At 51.1% G+C, this 17,372-nt stretch overlaps 1 protein-coding gene across 2 annotated transcripts in view; it reads right to left on the reverse strand.

The window, feature by feature from the left end:
* Positions 1–17,372, reverse strand: part of ZMAT4 (zinc finger matrin-type 4) — a 367,608-nt gene that overhangs the window by 219,688 nt on the left and 130,548 nt on the right. For both annotated transcript variants that reach the window (XM_051832388.2, XM_051832389.2), the window contains exon 3: positions 17,130–17,219. In XM_051832388.2, coding sequence (XP_051688348.1) covers positions 17,130–17,219 — 90 coding nt within the window. The remainder of the gene's footprint in view (positions 1–17,129; positions 17,220–17,372) is intronic.

Here is a 17,372-nt window from a genome sequence, read left to right on the forward strand (position 1 = left end):
CTTATTCTCCCCCTTATTAAGATACAGGAAGTGGAAGAGGCTCACCATCCTCCCGTCCGTCCCAAAGGAGAAAGAAATAAGAGCTGTGGAGCTGCCGACTCTCACCAGGCCATGCTCCCTGCTTGATGTTCACGCCATCCTATGAGTTCTTCATCATTTCCAGGGGATGAGAGTTAGCCTAAGAAAATTCTCCAGGGTCGGCAATGTGGCATAGAGGGTGAAGCTCCAATCTGCAGTGGCGGCATTCCACAGGGACACCAGTTCGAGTCTCCGCTGCTCCACTTCTGATCTCACTTCCTGCTAATGCGCCTAGGAAAGCAGCAGAGGAAGACCCAAGTCCTTGGGCCCCTGCACCCATGTAGGAGACCCAGAAGATGCTCCTAGCTCCGGGCTTCAGATCGGCACAGTTCTGGCTGTTGAGGTCATTTGGGGAGTAAACAAGTAGATGGAATCTCTCTCTTTCTCTCTCTCTCTCTCTCTCTCTCTCTCGCTTTCTCTCTCTGCCTCTGCCTCTGCCTCTCTGTAACTCTGCCTTTCAAATTAATTTTTTAAAAAAAAGATGTATTTATTTATTTGAAAGTGAGAGTTACACAGAGAGAGGAGAGGCAGAAAGAGGTCTTCCATCCGATGGTTCACTCCCCAATTGGCCACAATGGCTGGAGCTGTGCCAATCTGAAGCCAGGAGCCAGGAGCTTCGTCCAGGTCTCCCACATGGGTGCAGGGGCCCAAGGACTTGGGCCATCTTCTACTGCTTTCCCAGGCCACAGCAGAAAGCTGAATTGGAAGTGGAGCAGCCGGGTCTCAAACTGGTGCCAATATGGGATGCCGGCGCTTCAGGCCAGTGCGTTAACCCGCTGCACCACAACGCCGGCCCCTCAAATTAAATCTTAAAGAAAGAAAAATCAAAGAGCTTGGCCAAGGTCACTCGGCAGATGCAATCCCAAGGCAGACTCTGATCCCTCTGATGGCCACAGGTCCACAAGGCCATCCATCTGCTCTCACAGCAACCTCGGGGAGGAGAACAGAGCCGGGATGACCCTGTAAACATGCATGCAGCCCACCGCCAGCTTGCAGGGGCCCTATGCCTCGAGCCCCATCCATATAGAATGTTCTACAAGACCTCAGAACCAAGAACAAACCCAGATGTGAAATGAGTGAGCCATGGGGGTGACTGAGCATCTGTTCTTAAAAACAGAGAAATGCAATGCATCAGGGGCAGCCACAGGGTGGTGGCAACATGGGGAAGGTGCTAAAAGTAGATGACCTTGGTTTTTGACCCTGTCTCTGCTTCCACTACCCGCTGATCCTCATCTCGCTTACAAAAACACGCACAGGGAGGACGCTCACATGAGAAAATGTGTGAATTACCTAAGATAACATACAAGGCAGGGGGCACAGGAAAGGTTTGCAGGATCTGTGCCCCCCAAAAGACATTGAACTGCAGGTGAGCTGAACTGAGCACATCACGCCTAGTCCCTTAATGTAGCTGCGGCAAGATTTTCCTGGAGTTTCTCAGGGCACATTTATCACTGTCTCTGTGTTACCTGCCCCAAATCCAGGCCACATGAAGTTATAAATGCACCTTGCATTCTCACGTCACAACCTTGGCCGAGTGCAGCAAGAAGGAAACACACAGAGACGCCTAAAAGAAAGCATTCGCCTGCTCGAGCCAGTCAGGAGCCTGAAGCTAGTGAGGCGTACGGAGCTGTGTGTTACGAGGCGTGCCCAGGGGTGCCTAAGAAGCCGGAGCACGGCCACACGGGTCAGCTAACGGGAAGACAGTGAGCATGATTTATGTGTGTGCGCAACGGCTGCCTGTGCTGCGGAGGACAAAGGAGGGAAACGAGGCGGGGGTTGGAGTGGGGGGAGCCCCACCCGGCCCCCTCGCCTCTGCTGGGCCAGAGATGAAGATAAATGGACTCAGACATCTAAAGAAAGAAGTGTGATTAAAAGTGGGTGATGGAAATTTCTCCGAAAAGAGAGCTCAGAGGCAGGCATCCTGGCAGGTGAACCCAAGAAATCCAGCACGGAGGACGAGACTGAGACGGGAAATATGTGCCTGAAATTCAGACACCTGCAAAGGGGGACAGCTCAGAAAGGGGGCAGCGGGGAGGGTTTGGAGCTGAGGGACCCAGCAAACGGACTCAGAGACTGCCGTGTATACTCGGGGGCTTCCCCCACCCCACCTGAGCCAAGAGAACAGCTGCCGGATATGCCCGGCGTTTCCGACCAGGAGCTAGGGAGCGATTACCATGGCACGACAAACAGCAATCAATCCTGTCATCTGCTGTCACTAGAATTCTTTTATTCAAAGCACTCTAAACAGAAACAGATTTCGATTCATTTTCTTTTTTTTTATTTTTATTTTTTGACAGGCAGAGTGGACAGTGAGAGAGAGAGACAGAGAGAAAGGTCTTCCTTTTGCCGTTGGTTCACCCTCCAATGGCCGCCGCGGCCGGTGCACCGCGCTGATCCGATGGCAGGAGCCAGGTGCTTCTCCTGGTCTCCCACGGGGTGCAGGGCCCAAGCACTTGGGCCATCCTCCACTGCACTCCCTGGCCACAGCAGAGAGCTGGCCTGGAAGAGGGGCAACTGGGACAGAATCCGGTGCCCCGACCGGGACTAGAACCCAGTGTGCCAGCGCCACAAGGCGGAGGATTAGCCTAGTGAGCCACGGCGCTGGCAGATTTCGATTCATTTTCAAGGGCCCATTTGGTGGACGAAGAGAAAATGCACACCGAGGGGGTTGACCAACACCTGTCCCAGACTCCAGATTTGCCCAAGGTCCGTGGCGGTGGGAGAGGGACAGGTCTCCTCACCCCCAGGCGGAGCCACTGCACCCTGCAGGGGGGATCGCGCTGAGAATCACCCCCCTTTTCTCCCAGGTCTCCAGCCCGATTGGGATCCAGGAAGCTTATATACACCAACACCTGCACCACGGCCCTTGCTTGTGGAGAACAGGGTCCAGCCTCACATCGGAGAAGCTGCACGGATGGGCAGAGAGAACCGGTCAGAGGGTGGAGGCCAAGAGGACGAGGGGGTTGGAACAGGAGCTGCTGGGAGCCCAGCTAATCTGCAAGAGCAGCTCCCATACCCTGCTTCTCTGTTTCCAAATCAAAGGTGCCCCACCTGGGACCATGAACTTGCAGATTCTCATAGGAACTGCAACAAAACCCTTTGACTTTCCAAAACACGCCCAGTTTTGCAACACTATCCTTTTTTAACAAAGGCACTTTCTTTGATAGAAATACCACTCAACAAGGCTATTATTCTGTAGGACTTTCTGCACAAATGGAACATTTTTTACTAACATTATGTTTTTAGAGACTTATTTTGTTTATTTGAAAGAGTTTCAGAGAAAGACAGAGAGACAGAGAGAGATCTTCCACCCACTGGTTCACTCCCCAAAGGGCTGCAATAGTCGGAGCTGGGCCAGGCTGAAGCCAGGAGCCTGGAACTCCACCTGGGTCTCCCATGTGGGTGCAGGGGCCCAAGCACTTGGGCCATCATCTGCTGCTTTCCTGGGTGCATTAGCAGGGAGCTGGATCCAAAGTGGAGAAGCTGGGACTTGAACTGGCACCTGTATAGGATGCCGGCATCAGCGGTGTTGACTTACCCCATTGCACCACAACACTGGCCCCTACACTGCCTTGTAAACTGAAGAAGCATTGGGTGGCTCCTCCGGCAGTCATGGAGCCAAGATCCATGAGCACACGTGAGCACACGTAGGCTAATGCTGCCTGTTTAAACAGCCCCAGAACTCCCATGGGAAGGAAGCATGCAAGAACCCACTGCCACCTTCCACAACTCTCTGAGAGCCCTCCGGACAACTTCCCACCACCCTAACTCTGGGTGCCAGGGTGCTGGTTGCTCGGTGACTGCCCCGAATTCACCCACCACTCGGATCCAGCCTTGGACATCAGGACACCTGCTGGGTGCCCCGTAGCTCTGCCTCTGTGATTTCCTTGGCTGTGCTGCTGGGCTTGCAACTGGAGCCCTTACAAGTGGATTAATCCATTATGGATTAGAAGGGTGTTATGGGATTGGACTTGTTATCCGAGTGAGCTTGCTCTAGCCCATTTGCTCTGTCTCACCATGCGGCACACTCTTGCTATGTTAGCATGCACAAGAAGGTCCTCATCAGAGCCTGCACCATGCTCATGGGCCCCCTGGCCCCTAGGACCCCCAGCCAAGTAAACCTGCATGGCCCCAGGGATTTTGCTACAGCAGCCAATCAATTCCCGTTTCCTGATGGAAGAATCCAAGAGTCAAGGGTTCTAGAGCCCAACGGTGGAGCAGGAGTCTGGGGTCGTTTACCAGGGGGTCTAGCCTCTGGCCGGATGCTTGCCTTCTGTGCCAGTTTTCACATCTTTTTAGACAGAGGTGATGGGTGCCGGTGCTGTGGCATAGCAGGTAAAGCCACTGTCTGCGATGCCAGCATCCCATATGGGTACCAGTTCATGTCCTGGCTGCTCCACTTCCAATCCCAATGCACCTGGGAAAGCAGTAGAAGGTGGCCCAAGTCCTTGGGCCCCTGCACCCACATGGGAGACCTGGAGGAAGCTCCCGGCTCCTGGCTTCTGCCTGGCCCAGCCCTGGCCATTACAGCCATCTGTAATGGGAGTGAACCAGCGGATGGAAGATCTCTCTTTGCAACTCTGCCTTCCAGATAAAGAAAATCAATCGTTAATAAAAAAGTGTGGAAGATTGTTGGCTACACAGTATTCGCGAGGTTCACATGAAAGCTCTTTCAAGGACGTAGTCTAGGGTGTGACACAAGAAAGAAGGTTTCACGCGTGGAACGCTCACAGGAGAATACATGGCACGATGTGCCAACAGCAGGATCGTGCATTTACGGAGTGCAGGAGGGGAGCCTGGAGCTTTCTAGGATTGAAACACCCCGGCCTGACCTCCACTGCCAGAGATAAAAGAACTCCCACGGATGACTTCCCAGGGAGTTCTTTCCTCTTCTCCGTGTCAGATTCTGGATGACGGTCACACGGTGGTGTCTACTCTGAGTGCTTAATCCAGAGCCCCAGGATAGCAAATTAGTCTTGAGCCTAGGAAACCAAGCCTAACTGAAATAGTGTACTGGACTTTAATGGGCGGGGTCTGCTGTTCACACATTTAAATTGCAGTCATGCCCTGCTTGACGGGGACAGGTGCCGAGAAACACACAATCAGGCACAATCAGAGTCTCTAAGGTGACAACAACGTCACTGAGTGATGCAGCCACTGCCTTCCATGTGCTCTGTCATTGAGCAAACGTCTCTGTGCAGCACATGGTCTGTGCGTCTGTATCTCTATGACCAAAGACTCTGATTCCACCTGCGAGGGATCTATGGCAGCAAGGAAGGATATCTGAAAGCAGAGTAGCCTGGATTGGTGGGCATTTTGGTTATTATAGCTGGCTCTACCGTATAGGCGGCATGAGAAGCAAAGCGATGCCCATTGTTTCCGCAGGTGTCGCAGATTTCAAGCAAGGTCTCACCACACACCCTGGCCGTAAATTTCAAGCCATCTGGGCCGCCTGCAAAGAACAAAGGAAAATGACAGCAAAGCCCGAGCTCACTTCGGGGGCTGAGATGTTTATCCATCAGGCCAACCCTTCAGTCTTCTGGCTGCTAAAAATGAGAGCCACACAAAGGAAGCCGGGGCCAGGCACCTAGAGAGTTTGCACCATCCTAAAGGGACCAGCAATGTGAGTAGGCAGACACGCACACACACACACACACACACACACACAGAAGAACCCCTCTTCTTGCCCCAGAACTATCCACTACAGACCAGCTGGCAAGCAGAGACGGCCAACCCAACAGGCTGTCTGGGATCTGTAGATCTCCCACTGCAACAACTCAGCTCTGCCTTTGTGATGGGAAATGGACACTCGAGGGAAAACAGAAGTAAAAGCTTGATTTCTTTCTTTTTTTTTTTTGTTTGTTTGTTTTTGCAAAACAAAATTGAAAGCCAAGCATATAATGGGCTTTGAAAACAGTCACGGCCAGCGCCGCGGCTCACTAGGCTAATCCTCCGCCTTGCGGCGCCAGCACACCGGGTTCTAGTCCCGGTCGGGGTGCCGGATTCTGTCCCGGTTGCCCCTCTTCCAGGCCAGCTCTCTGCTGTGGCCAGGGAGTGCAGTGGAGGATGGCCCAGGTGCTTGGGCCCTGCACCCCATGGGAGACCAGGAGAAGCACCTGGCTCCTACCTTTGGATAGGCGCGGTGCACCGGCCGTAGCGTGCCGGCCGCAGCAGCCATTGGAGGGTGAACCAACGGCAAAAAGGAAGACCTTTCTCTCTCTGTCTCTCTCTCTCACTGTCCACTCTGCTTGTCAAAAAAAAAAAAAAAAAAAAGAATAGAGAAAAAGAAAACAGTCACGAAAGGGTCAGCCGGTGAAGCTGCCTCTTGTGACGCTGGTGCCCCACGCAGGAACACCGGTTAGCGTTCTGGCTGCTCCTGCTGATTAATGCACCTGGAAAAGGAGCACGAGATGGTCCAAGTGCTTGGCCCCTGCACCCATGTGGGGGACTTGGATGGAGCTCCGGGCTCCTGACTTTGGCCTGCAACCATCTGGGGAGTGAACCAGTGGACGAAAGATCTCTTTTCTCTCTAGCTCTCTCTCTCTCTCTCTCTGTCACTCTGCCTGTCAAATAAATAACATAAATATTTTTTTAAAGTTCAGGAAAATGTATACTATCAACAAAAAAAAACCTTACATACGGTATCAAAAAGTTTTGCACCAAAATAAATTTTCAATTTCATTTTCCACAAACTTTCTGAAGTTCCTTTGTTTCATAAGCAGTGAGTATGGCTGTGTTCCAATAACATTTTATTAAATTTATGGACATTAAAATTTGAAATGCACATAATTTTCATACATTACATTTTTGATTATTTTTATAATACTAAAATTTAAAAAAATCATCCTCTCTTACAGATCTCACAAAAGCAGGCAGTGGCTGGATCTGGCCAGTGGTTAATCCTGGTGTCTGACCTCAGACATAAGTCAGGAGATGCATGAGTAAGTATGTACACAAAAATAAATAGTTACATATAATAACAACGACATATAAATATTTACAGTAAATAAGCAGTTACTCGTGCCTCTTGCGCTCGGAAAGGCTCTGCGGTTCTTCCAGAGGGGACAGCAGACCGTCCCTCACTGGGCTACGGAGCTGCGTTTGTACAGCAGCAGCTCGAAGAACCGAGCTCACAACGTGGATCCTTCACTATGGCTTCTCGCGTCGTCACTTCCTGCTCCTCTACCAAGGGGTGCTCTGGGGCAAAGGGCTTGAAGAGCCCCCATATGCTTCATGTTCTTGGCACGTGGAGTGCTGTTTCACAAATCAAGCCCTGAGAGGTTTGTCTTAAACACACACACACACACAGAGAGAGAAAATCCAGAGGTCTGCGCTGCCTTCCACCTCCAGACTTGTGGGTCAGGTGCTCCAGAGACAGTAGCTCCAGGCAGCAACAATGAGCCGGTCTCCAGGGAGACAACTGAGCGACGCCTGTCAAACGACAAGTGCACGGATGCTCTTAACCAGCAACCTCACTTATAAAAACCTGTTCTTACATACACGTGTATGCCTTGAAACATGAGCGGCTGGCACGGCGGTGCATGGGTTAAGCCACCACCTGCAGCGCTGCCATCCCATTGCAGCACTTGTTCAAGTCCAGAGTGCTCCACTTCCGATCCGGCTCCCTGCTGATGCGCCTGGGAAAAGCAGCGGAAGATGGCCCTGCCACCCACATGGGAAAACCTGGATGAAACTCCTGGCTCCTGGCTTCAGATCCTTGCCGCTCCGGCTGTTGCGGCCAGCTGGGGAGTGAACCAGCAAATGGAAGACCTCTCTCTCTCTCTCTCTCTCTCTCTCTGCCTCTTCTCCTCTGTGTAACTCTGATTTTCAAATAAATAAATAAAAATAAAATCTTTAAAAGAAAAGAGGAGCGTGCACCTTCATACACCATGGCCTTCTTTCTAATGGCAAAGTGATAGGAGAAATCCCAATGCCCACCAGTAGGAGGCGATATAAGCTACAGGACATGCATACCATAGACTACTATGCCATTGCATGCATGTACGTGTAATCTCTCTGCATACAACTGATCCTTGCTATCTGTAGAAGCCGCGTGCTGGAAAGTCACTGAGAACAGTGCATTAGCAAACACTGAGCCATTACTCCTAGGGGGGATGCAAAATGAGTCTGCCACGAGCCTCTGGCCCCAACGTTTCCAGCAACAGATCGATAGGTAACCTTGTTTGATGTCTGTTTCTGTTTATAGACGCATTACTTCATAGATAGAGCTGATTCATTAACACTGGACTCCCGGCCAATGGCACTGTAACTCATTTCTGAACAAGGCTTAACACACGTATTCCCCCTAAGGCACGTCCCAGTCTCCTGGCACTCAGGAACACCGGCCAGCGGGTCTACTTTAAATAGTAGATCACGCACAAAAGGAACAACAGTGTGAAAAACACGGCAGTAAATAGATGGCACCAAGGACACTTGGCTACAGAATGGGCTGGAACCAGAAGGCAGAGGGTCACCTTGTTCGACCTCCACTGGCGACAGGCACCATTGTGTGACTCCAATTGTCACTGCTCTGTACCTGTCTACAAAGGACCACAAAGTAGGCAGGAATCGATTAGAGGCTACAGATGCATTGTAAGACCAGAATCTGCAAAGAATGAAGATCCATTATACACACTCACGCACACGCACACACACACATACACAAAACAAAAATCCTGTGTCCATCAGTGTTAAGGAACTACAGTGTGGAAATCACCAGGGTTTCCCATTCATTTCTTCCCCGAATGTAAATTTTTTGATAAACAACAATGCTCTACTTGAAAGTCTGTGTGTGACCCCTATTTTCTTGTGGGAATAGCTAAAAGGAAAAAAAAGCATTCCTTATTTGAAGAAAAGGAGTACATAAAGAAAAAACAAAGGCTGAATACACAGAACCGTCTAGAAGGAAAGGAAGAAACACGGGGACTGACAGTAACTAGGGCCTGGCCACTGAAGGGTGCGTGGCGAGAGGGCGCCCTCAGCCAAGCGAATCACACGGTGGAGGGACAAATGCTTCCCAGTGCTAAAGCGAGAACCGTCGTCTGGATTACCAACAGAACGCTTGAGAAGATGTTCATCATTCAAATAAATAAAGTAAAGAAGAGGATCTCTTCTCTGAAAGATTTATTTATTTATTTATTTGAAAGTCAGAATGAGAGGCAGAGAGAGAGAAAGATCTTCTATCTCTTGTTTCACTCCCCAGATGGCTGCAATGACCAGGGCTGGGTCAAGCTGAAGCCAGGAGCCAGGAGCTTCTTCCAGCTCTCCCCCATGGGTGAAGGGGCCCAAACATGTGAGCCATCTTCCACTGCTTTCCCAGGCTCATTAGCAGGGAACTGGATGGGAAGTGGAGCAGCTGGGACTTGACCGGGAACCCATGTGGGATGCTGGGGTTGCAGGTGGCAGCTGAACCTGCTACACCACAATGCCAGCCCCAGAATCCATCATGTTTTCCTATAAGCAAATAGAAGAATAGGATAGAAATGTACGGAGCTCCTTGGTGATGAAAATAATTGCATTGTACTAGCCTTTGCAGCAGTATAGTACAGAGCTGAGGGTGGCTACGGGCAATGTGTGGGTGGCTGTGTCTTCAGGATTCATAAATTAAACGCCTATTCTCCAGCTGAGGAGGTAGTTAGGTGCGTAGGGTGGAGCCCTCATGAATGGGGCCAGTGCCCTTGTGAGAGACACAGAGAGGCAGTCTCTCTCTCTCTCTCGCTCGCTCTCTCTCTCTCTCTGCCAGGAGAGAACAGAGAAAGGAGTGTGTTTCTGCAAACCAAGAATAGAGCTCTCACCAGGAACCAAATGCACTGGCACCTTGACCTTGGCGTCCCCGGAACTGTGAGGAAGTAGCTTCTGTTGTTTAAGCCCCACCCCCAGGCTACGGTATTTTGTTACTGCAGCCCAAGCTTAGGACACAAAGGGTCACGGCCTTGGTCATGGCCCAGCTTGCCAAGAAACTACCAAAAAGCTAAAGAAGATGGAAAGAAGGAAGTGCGGGAGGAGCAGGGAACAATTTTTCATGATGAAAGCCAATGAAGATATCTTAAATATTTTTTAAATAATACTTTATAATCCTATCCATGACAATAATTTCTTAAGAGTTGGCTTTTCTTTTCTTTTTTTTTTTTTCAGAGATATATGTATTTATTTGAAGGCAGAGCGACAGAGAGAGGGAGAGACAAAGAGAAAGATGTTCCATCCATTGGTGCACTCCCCAAATGGCCACAACGGCCAGGGCTGGGCCAAGCTTGAAACCACATGGGTGGCAGGGGCCTAAGCACTTGGGCCACCTTCCACTGCTTTCCCAGGTGCATTAGCAGGGAGCTGGATCAGAAGTGGAGCAGCCAGGACTTGAACTGGTGCCCACATGGGATGCCAGGATCCCAAGAGGCAGTGTTACCCACTAGGCCACCATCCAGCCCTGAGAGCAATCTCTGCCTGTACCAAACGTGAGGAGCTAACTTCCGTTGTCTAAGCCACGCAGGCTACGGCATTTTGCCACAACGGGAGCTCCAATTCCAAATACATCCTAGTGGTGTCACTGGATAGATGTGATTCCTTAGTTCCAAAACAAAGCATTTATTTGTCTTGGGAGTTTGTCAAAGGCTTTCTGAATATACAATGAATAAAATTCAGCCTGAAGGGGCCCAGCCAGGACCCCCCTCCCCCATAGCCTTCCTCATCCTGGGATTCTTCAGAGCAAGGTCTCGCCTAGAACACACCCCACACCCCAAAAACCCTGCCCACGACTCCAGAACCTTCTCAAGCATCAGCCCGGGGAAGCTGATGTTCACAACCCCGGCTCCCACCCAACAGTCACCACTCAGAGCACTTATTTCATTAGAGCCTGGGCCACAGAAATCAGCACTTAATTGTTTAAAAATTGCTTTTTGCATGACCGTTTTCTCCAAGGACCCCGTGAGCGCCGTGTCTCCCTCTGTTTCTGTGTCTTTTACTGTTTGTGGCCCTGAACTTTGAATCCAGTAGCAGCTCAACAGAAATCACCTGACTGATTAATTACAGGAGACGCCAAGGCCAGGAGACCATCCAAAAGCAAAGAAGAAGAAATGGCACGAGATAACTCTTCTCCCTACACTTCTTCACAAACAAGACAGTTTTACTCGAGGTCCTTAACCATTTCAAGAACAGGCAGGGCAGCACCTAGAGTCCCCAGCTGTAGCCATGGGAGTTGAGTTTCGGGAGTCTTAGACAATGCTGAAACCTTAGATGCAGCAGAACCAGGTACAGAATCCCCACTTCACACTCTGAACCCTGGGTACTCTGCACAGCTACCAAGGGTGGGAATATTTGGATATTTATGAAATCATTCACAAGCCATACAAAATTGCCAACTTGAAAATTAGCCTGGGCTGGCGCCGTGGCTCACTTGGCTAATCCTCTGCCTGCGGCGCCAGCACCCCGGGTTCTAGTCCCGGCTGGGGCTCCAGGTACTAGTCCCAGTTGCTCCTTTTCCAGTCCAGCTCTCTGCTGTGGCCCAGGAAGGCAGTGGAAGATGGCCCAAGTGCTTGGGCTCTGTGCCTGCATGGGAGACCAGGAGGAAGCACCTGGCTCCTGGCTTCGGATCGGTGCAGTGCCGGCCATAGCAGCCATTTGGGGGGGTCAGCCAACAGAAGGAAGACCTTTCTCTCTGTCTCTCTCTCACTGTCTATAATTCTCTCTCTGTCTCTCTCTCTCTCTCACTGTCTAACTCTGCCTGGCAAAAAAGAAAGAAAATTAGCCTGTGGAGCCAGCATTGTGGGCAGTGGGTTAAGCTCCCACTTGCAACACCAGCATCATATAGCAGAGCACTGGTTCGAGCCCCGGATGCTCCTCTTCTGATCCAGCTCTCTGCTGTGGCCTGGGAAAGCAGTAGAAGATGGCCCAAGTCCTTGGACCCCTACACCTGTGTGGGAGACCCGGAAGAAGCTCCTGGCTCCTGGCTTCGGATCAGCACAGCTCTGGCCGTTGCGGTCATTTGGAGAGTGAACCAGCAGATAGAAGTTCTCTCTATCTGTCTGTCTTTCAAATAAATAAAATAAATCTTTTAAAAAACACTGCTTAATTAAGACTAGTGATTTCGTTTGGCAATTACTTTATGCCTTTTTGAGAGTCAACGAAAGACATAAATCAAAAGGTAAGACTAAATCACCTTCTAACGCACCAGTGCTGTCTCCCAAGCACACGTTCCCTGTCTTTCAAACCCGCGGCCCAGGAGGGAGAAGTTAGTGAAAGGGGCCACGAGTGACAACCTGAGCAGCTCAGTGGACCAGATGATCTGGCTCCCAAGTCCTTTCTGGCGCTGATACTCAAAGGATTACACAAAAATTCTCTGAGATAATCAGCTGTGACATGTTGCTCTCACTTAATTTTCCTCCATGGCCCGGGAAGGGGGGAAGTCTTGCTCTACAATTTTGGGGAAGAAAAAAATGTGAAATCCAAAAGAGGTTTCTAGATAGTCCAGCGCCTGGAGAGAGAGTTTTAAAAGCAGGAGATAGGGAGAGAGGAGTGGTGTTGGCACAGCAGGTTCAGCCACTGCCTGCTGCCGCTGGCATCCCAAAAGGGCACCAGTTCCAGCTCTGGCTGCTCTGCCTCCAACCCAACTCCCGGCTAACGCACCTGTGAAAACAGCAGAGGACGGCCCAAGGACTTCAGTCCCTGCCTGCCACCCATCCACTCCCGGATGGAGTTCCTGGTTTTTGGGTACCATCTTGCCCATAAGCCAGGAGCCAGGAGTTTCTTCCGGGTCTCCCACGTGGATGCAGGGCCCAAGGACTCAGGCCATCCTCTACTGCTTTCCCAGGCAACAGCAAAGAGCTGGGTCAGAAGTGGAATAGCCGGGACTCGAACTGGCACCCATATGGGATGCCGGTGCTGCAGGCAGTGGCTTTACCCACTATGCCACAGCACAGGCTCCCTAAAATACATCTTTAAAAAAAAAAACTGAAACATTCCAAATAGGAAACAGAAACGAATTCAAGTTCTTTGAACCTAACAATAACAACAGCAGCGACAAAGGTCCTGTGACCTAAGGTAGCAATGGCAACGTCACACTCTGGGGCCTTTTGTTCACCTGTACGGGATCTGGAATTAGTGTGTGTCCCTAGAGGGCTGCGGTCAGGGCAAGGCGTAAATGTGGCCAGGTACAGGAGGAGCAGCAACAGCAGTCTGTTTTCAGACACCACTCACACTCCTGGGTATTGGGGACAACTGGGGACAGCTATCAGCCCTCCCCTCAATCAGGGGGTGCTGGGACGCAAATGTAGAAGGAGCAAGGGTGGGTGGGAACAGAGAGGCAAGTCGGAGAGGGTGCTGTGTGCTCTGGGCGCTGGTGAGAGACAGACGATGATAACACGGCACAGAAAACACAATGCAGACAACGTGCTGGACCCATATGAGTTATCTCGGAGGGGCCTTAGGATAAACCTGCATGTTACACGTTTTCTCATTCCCATTGTACAACCGAGTGGAAATAAGCAAAGATCAACCAAGTGCGGACGACCGAAGATGCTGTCTCCGAGCCCTGTGCTAACAAGGGAACCCGCCACCATCACTTGTGCTCCTAGGAGAGACTCGGAGGCAGGCAGAAGAGTGGGCAGGCGTCTAGGTGGGACCAAAAGTGAGGCCCTTAGGTGTGCACTGGTCGGAGGCTGTGGGTGTGGAGAAGCTGAAGGCAGCTCATGAGAATCAAGGCGCTCTGTGTGATGGGTCGCGATGCCTTGTGCTTGGGCAAATGATGGAACCCGAGACAACACTTAGGGAAGCTGTCATTCATTGGCCAAGCCCTGACCCTTGGGCATTTATTGTTCCAGGACTGGCTGTTTGTCTTCCTGGATCATTCCTGGGGATAGCAGTCTGACGTCTTACAAGTCTGACTCAGAGCAAGCTGGCTTCCTGGCCTCATTAGTATAAATAAAGGCTTTGTTTCCTAGACTGGGTGCTACAGGTTATAAGCCAGAATTAGGTCTTTAGTTCTGTTCTCCCACTGTCCATAGTTCTTTGGTGTGAGTCTGTGCAAAGCAAAATAATCCCCAATAATTAGCAACCTACTCTCCAGCCCCAGAGAAGCAGGTGAGGCAGCTGCTGCCCGGGATCCAATTCATCAAAAGATGTGATGAGAACGACACTCACCGATGAGCTGGACACACACTGGAACACCAGCAGGCATTTCTTTCAAAAAAGTCAGGTGATTTTGTTGCCTTTTCTATTTACTGATTTTCTTTTATACCATGATTAATAAATTATGGGGAAATGATCTGATAAATAAATCATGGGAACATGAAAGCCTTCATAACCCAGGCTATGCCCGAGGAAGACGCTTGCTAAGGAGTCTTTGGTAAAGCGGGCTTGCAAAGGCTTCTCTCTCTGCTACACTGCCCCCAAGGTCACAGGCAGGACCACAGCCCGAACGGGGGAAGTCACGGTGCTGATGGGAGTGGTTAAGATTCAGTGCTCAAATGTCGCCCCGGCTTGGTCCCCGGGACTCCCTCTCTGCTGGCCACTGTGAGTCCCACCCCGCAGCCCAGTCCAAGGGCCACATTCGTGTTAGAACCCGACAGACGACAGCCTGTCTAAATGGCCACTTGCCACATGTCCGTGAACCCCACAGTTTCTGAGCATTAGGTGAAGACACTGACATAAGGGGTCCCCTGCTGGATCATGAATTCTGAGGGCAGGCCCAGGACCTTGTGGCTAAGCCGGCTGCATCCAGGTGAGGGTGTTTGGGTCTGCATCCTGGATGCACACTCTTGGGGTCCAGCTCCCGGCTGATGAGATCCCTGGGAGGCAGTGGTGATGGCTCAAGTAGAAGCTGGGACCCTGCCACCCACAGGAGAGCTCTGGAGTGGTTGCCAAGGCTCCTGGCTCCAGCATTGGCTCAGCCCCGGCCATTGCATGCTTTTAAGGAGTGAACCGCACAAGGGTTGGAGTTCTCTCTCTCCCTCTCTGCCTACTGGTCTCTTTGTTTGGTCCTTCCTTCCTTCCTTATTCCTTCCTGTCCATCATTTCCCCTCCCTTCCCCTCCCCTATCCTCCCCTACCCTACCATAACCTCCCTTCCTCCCTCCCTTCCTCTCTCTCATGAATAAGCAAACACAATCTCATTTTTTAAACACATAATTCTGTCCTCCCTGCAAACACACTCATCTGATGGGAAGCAGAATTCCAGGGCAGCTACAGGATTCTGAATCTACATAAAAGCTGGTCTAGGCTAATTCCCTGTATCTCAACAACTTTATTCCCCCTACACGAATGCATCTGGGATATCCGTACCCTCCTCACAGGCCCTTACAGCCCCCGTCTAGAAAAGTCCAGGTCCTGGCTCAGATGCCAGCTGCTCAGGGACACCTCCCCTCACTGGGTCACCTCGACAATGATGCACCTGCTTTGGCTTCCATGGGTCTTTGGGAAGAATGTGACAAATACTTTCCCTGTGGTAGCACAGTTATTTTCATGTGTTGTTTATCTCCCTCCCTATGGGATGCATTTCTTTTGTTTTTTTGTTTGTTTGTTTAATTATTATTTCTTTGAAAGGTAGAGGGAGGGAGAGACAGAGACAGAGATTGAGAAAGAGAGAGTGTAAAAGAGAGATCTTGCATCTGCTGGTTCATTCTCCAAATGGTCCCAGTGGCGGAGCTGGGCCAGGCCAAAGCCAGGAGCCTGGAACTCCAACCTTGTCTTCAACGTGGGTGGCTGGGGCCCAAGTACTTGGATCACCTCTGCCGCCTTCCCAGGAGAACCTGGGTTGGAAGCAGGGCCAGCGCCCTGATCAGGGACGCAGGCATCACAAGACGCGGATTAACCTTCTGAATGTAACAAGGTCGTACCGCTGGTCTCCGTGCATTTCTTTCTGGCAAACCCGGGTCTTCCTGTCTCCCAGTGCCTGGCACCCCACAGCACCCTGTGATCCACCCTTCTCTTTTGTATTTCACAACAGTCCAAGGAAGAAAGGGTGGCAGTCACGAAAACCAGGATACCACAAAAGCAAGTGCTGCTGCCCGGTCTTAAAGCAAATAGCTATGGCCCAAGCTCGTCCCCATGACATCTCTGCCTCCCGCAGCTGCTCTCACAAGGCCATAGCACAGCCCCACAGTGGTCCAGTTCGGTCTGGGGGCGCACAGCTCATTTCGTGAGGCGTGCTTGGAATTCAGCCCAAGCACCAGTGCCCACGCACAACGTTTGCCTGCACGGAGCCCTCTGCTTCTCTCTTTCCTTATCCAGACACACACACACACACAAGCGTAGGTGCCGTAGAGTTTCCTCACTGGTCAGTGGAAAGTAAAGAGGAGCGCTGACCCCACTGACAGCTGGGGGGGTGCACTTGCTGCACCTGCTGTCGCCACCAAACACGGATCCTGTATTTAATCTGCAATGCTCACCACGAGGGCTTCTGCAGCTGGAGATAGGAATTTCCTGCTCAGCGGGGAAGGCCACCCCTGCTGGGAGGAAGGCAGACTGATCTCACCAGCCTCGGCCCTGGCCTGGCTGACTTAAACCCTTCACTCCCTGCTTGGCAGCCTTGGAGCCGCTTTCTAATTGCCATTTGTCTTCCCGAGTTAGGGCTCCCCCAGGGCAAGAGGGGGATGCTGATCCAAAGGCCTGCATGTTTTGATTTGCAAGAGATGCACAGTCTTCATGATACATTAGCAAACTGACATTTGTGTTCCACATGCCACAGGAAAACGCGGTATGTGAAAAGCAAAGCAGCTCGTGTTTGTGACGCGCTTGTCCCGTGGGTCCTGTCTTTTGTTGTTCCACGGCCCTTGTGGCATCTCAGGAAGCTTTGCTCCATCCCCTGCACCTCTGCACATGCTTTTCTACACAGTCCCAACGAAAGTCACCAGAAAGGTCCACCAGCGCTACACTGGCAACGTCTGGAAGGAAAGAAAGTGATTGGAAAAAGAAAAGACTCTTGGCCGTTTATCTGTAAGTTGACTGTAATGTTTCAGACAATCAATTTTCCCACAAACCTGATCAGATGGTACTCCCCACCCCTCCAAAGCCCTCAGCAGACAGAGCACGTCTGGGGATGCCATGGGGCATGGGGCTACTCACGTTCTCCGAGCGGAGCCGCTTGGCAGGACAGCCCCCGTCCCTGGGGTGAAGCATGTAGTACAGTCGGACTTTGCTGGCATGTTTTCGGCTCTGGGGAGAAAAGGAGAGGCAGGTGTTTGTAAAGGAGGAGGCATTTGTGGTCTTAGGAAACAGTCAGGGACATTGCAAATGTGAAGGAATGTTTCCAGGAGAGAACTTCCTGCACTCCTGGGGTTTCAGATAAGTCAAAGGACTCACCCGAAG

This window comes from Oryctolagus cuniculus, chromosome 2, assembly GCF_964237555.1.
Source record: "Oryctolagus cuniculus chromosome 2, mOryCun1.1, whole genome shotgun sequence".
Classification (NCBI taxonomy): Eukaryota; Metazoa; Chordata; class Mammalia; order Lagomorpha; family Leporidae; genus Oryctolagus; species Oryctolagus cuniculus.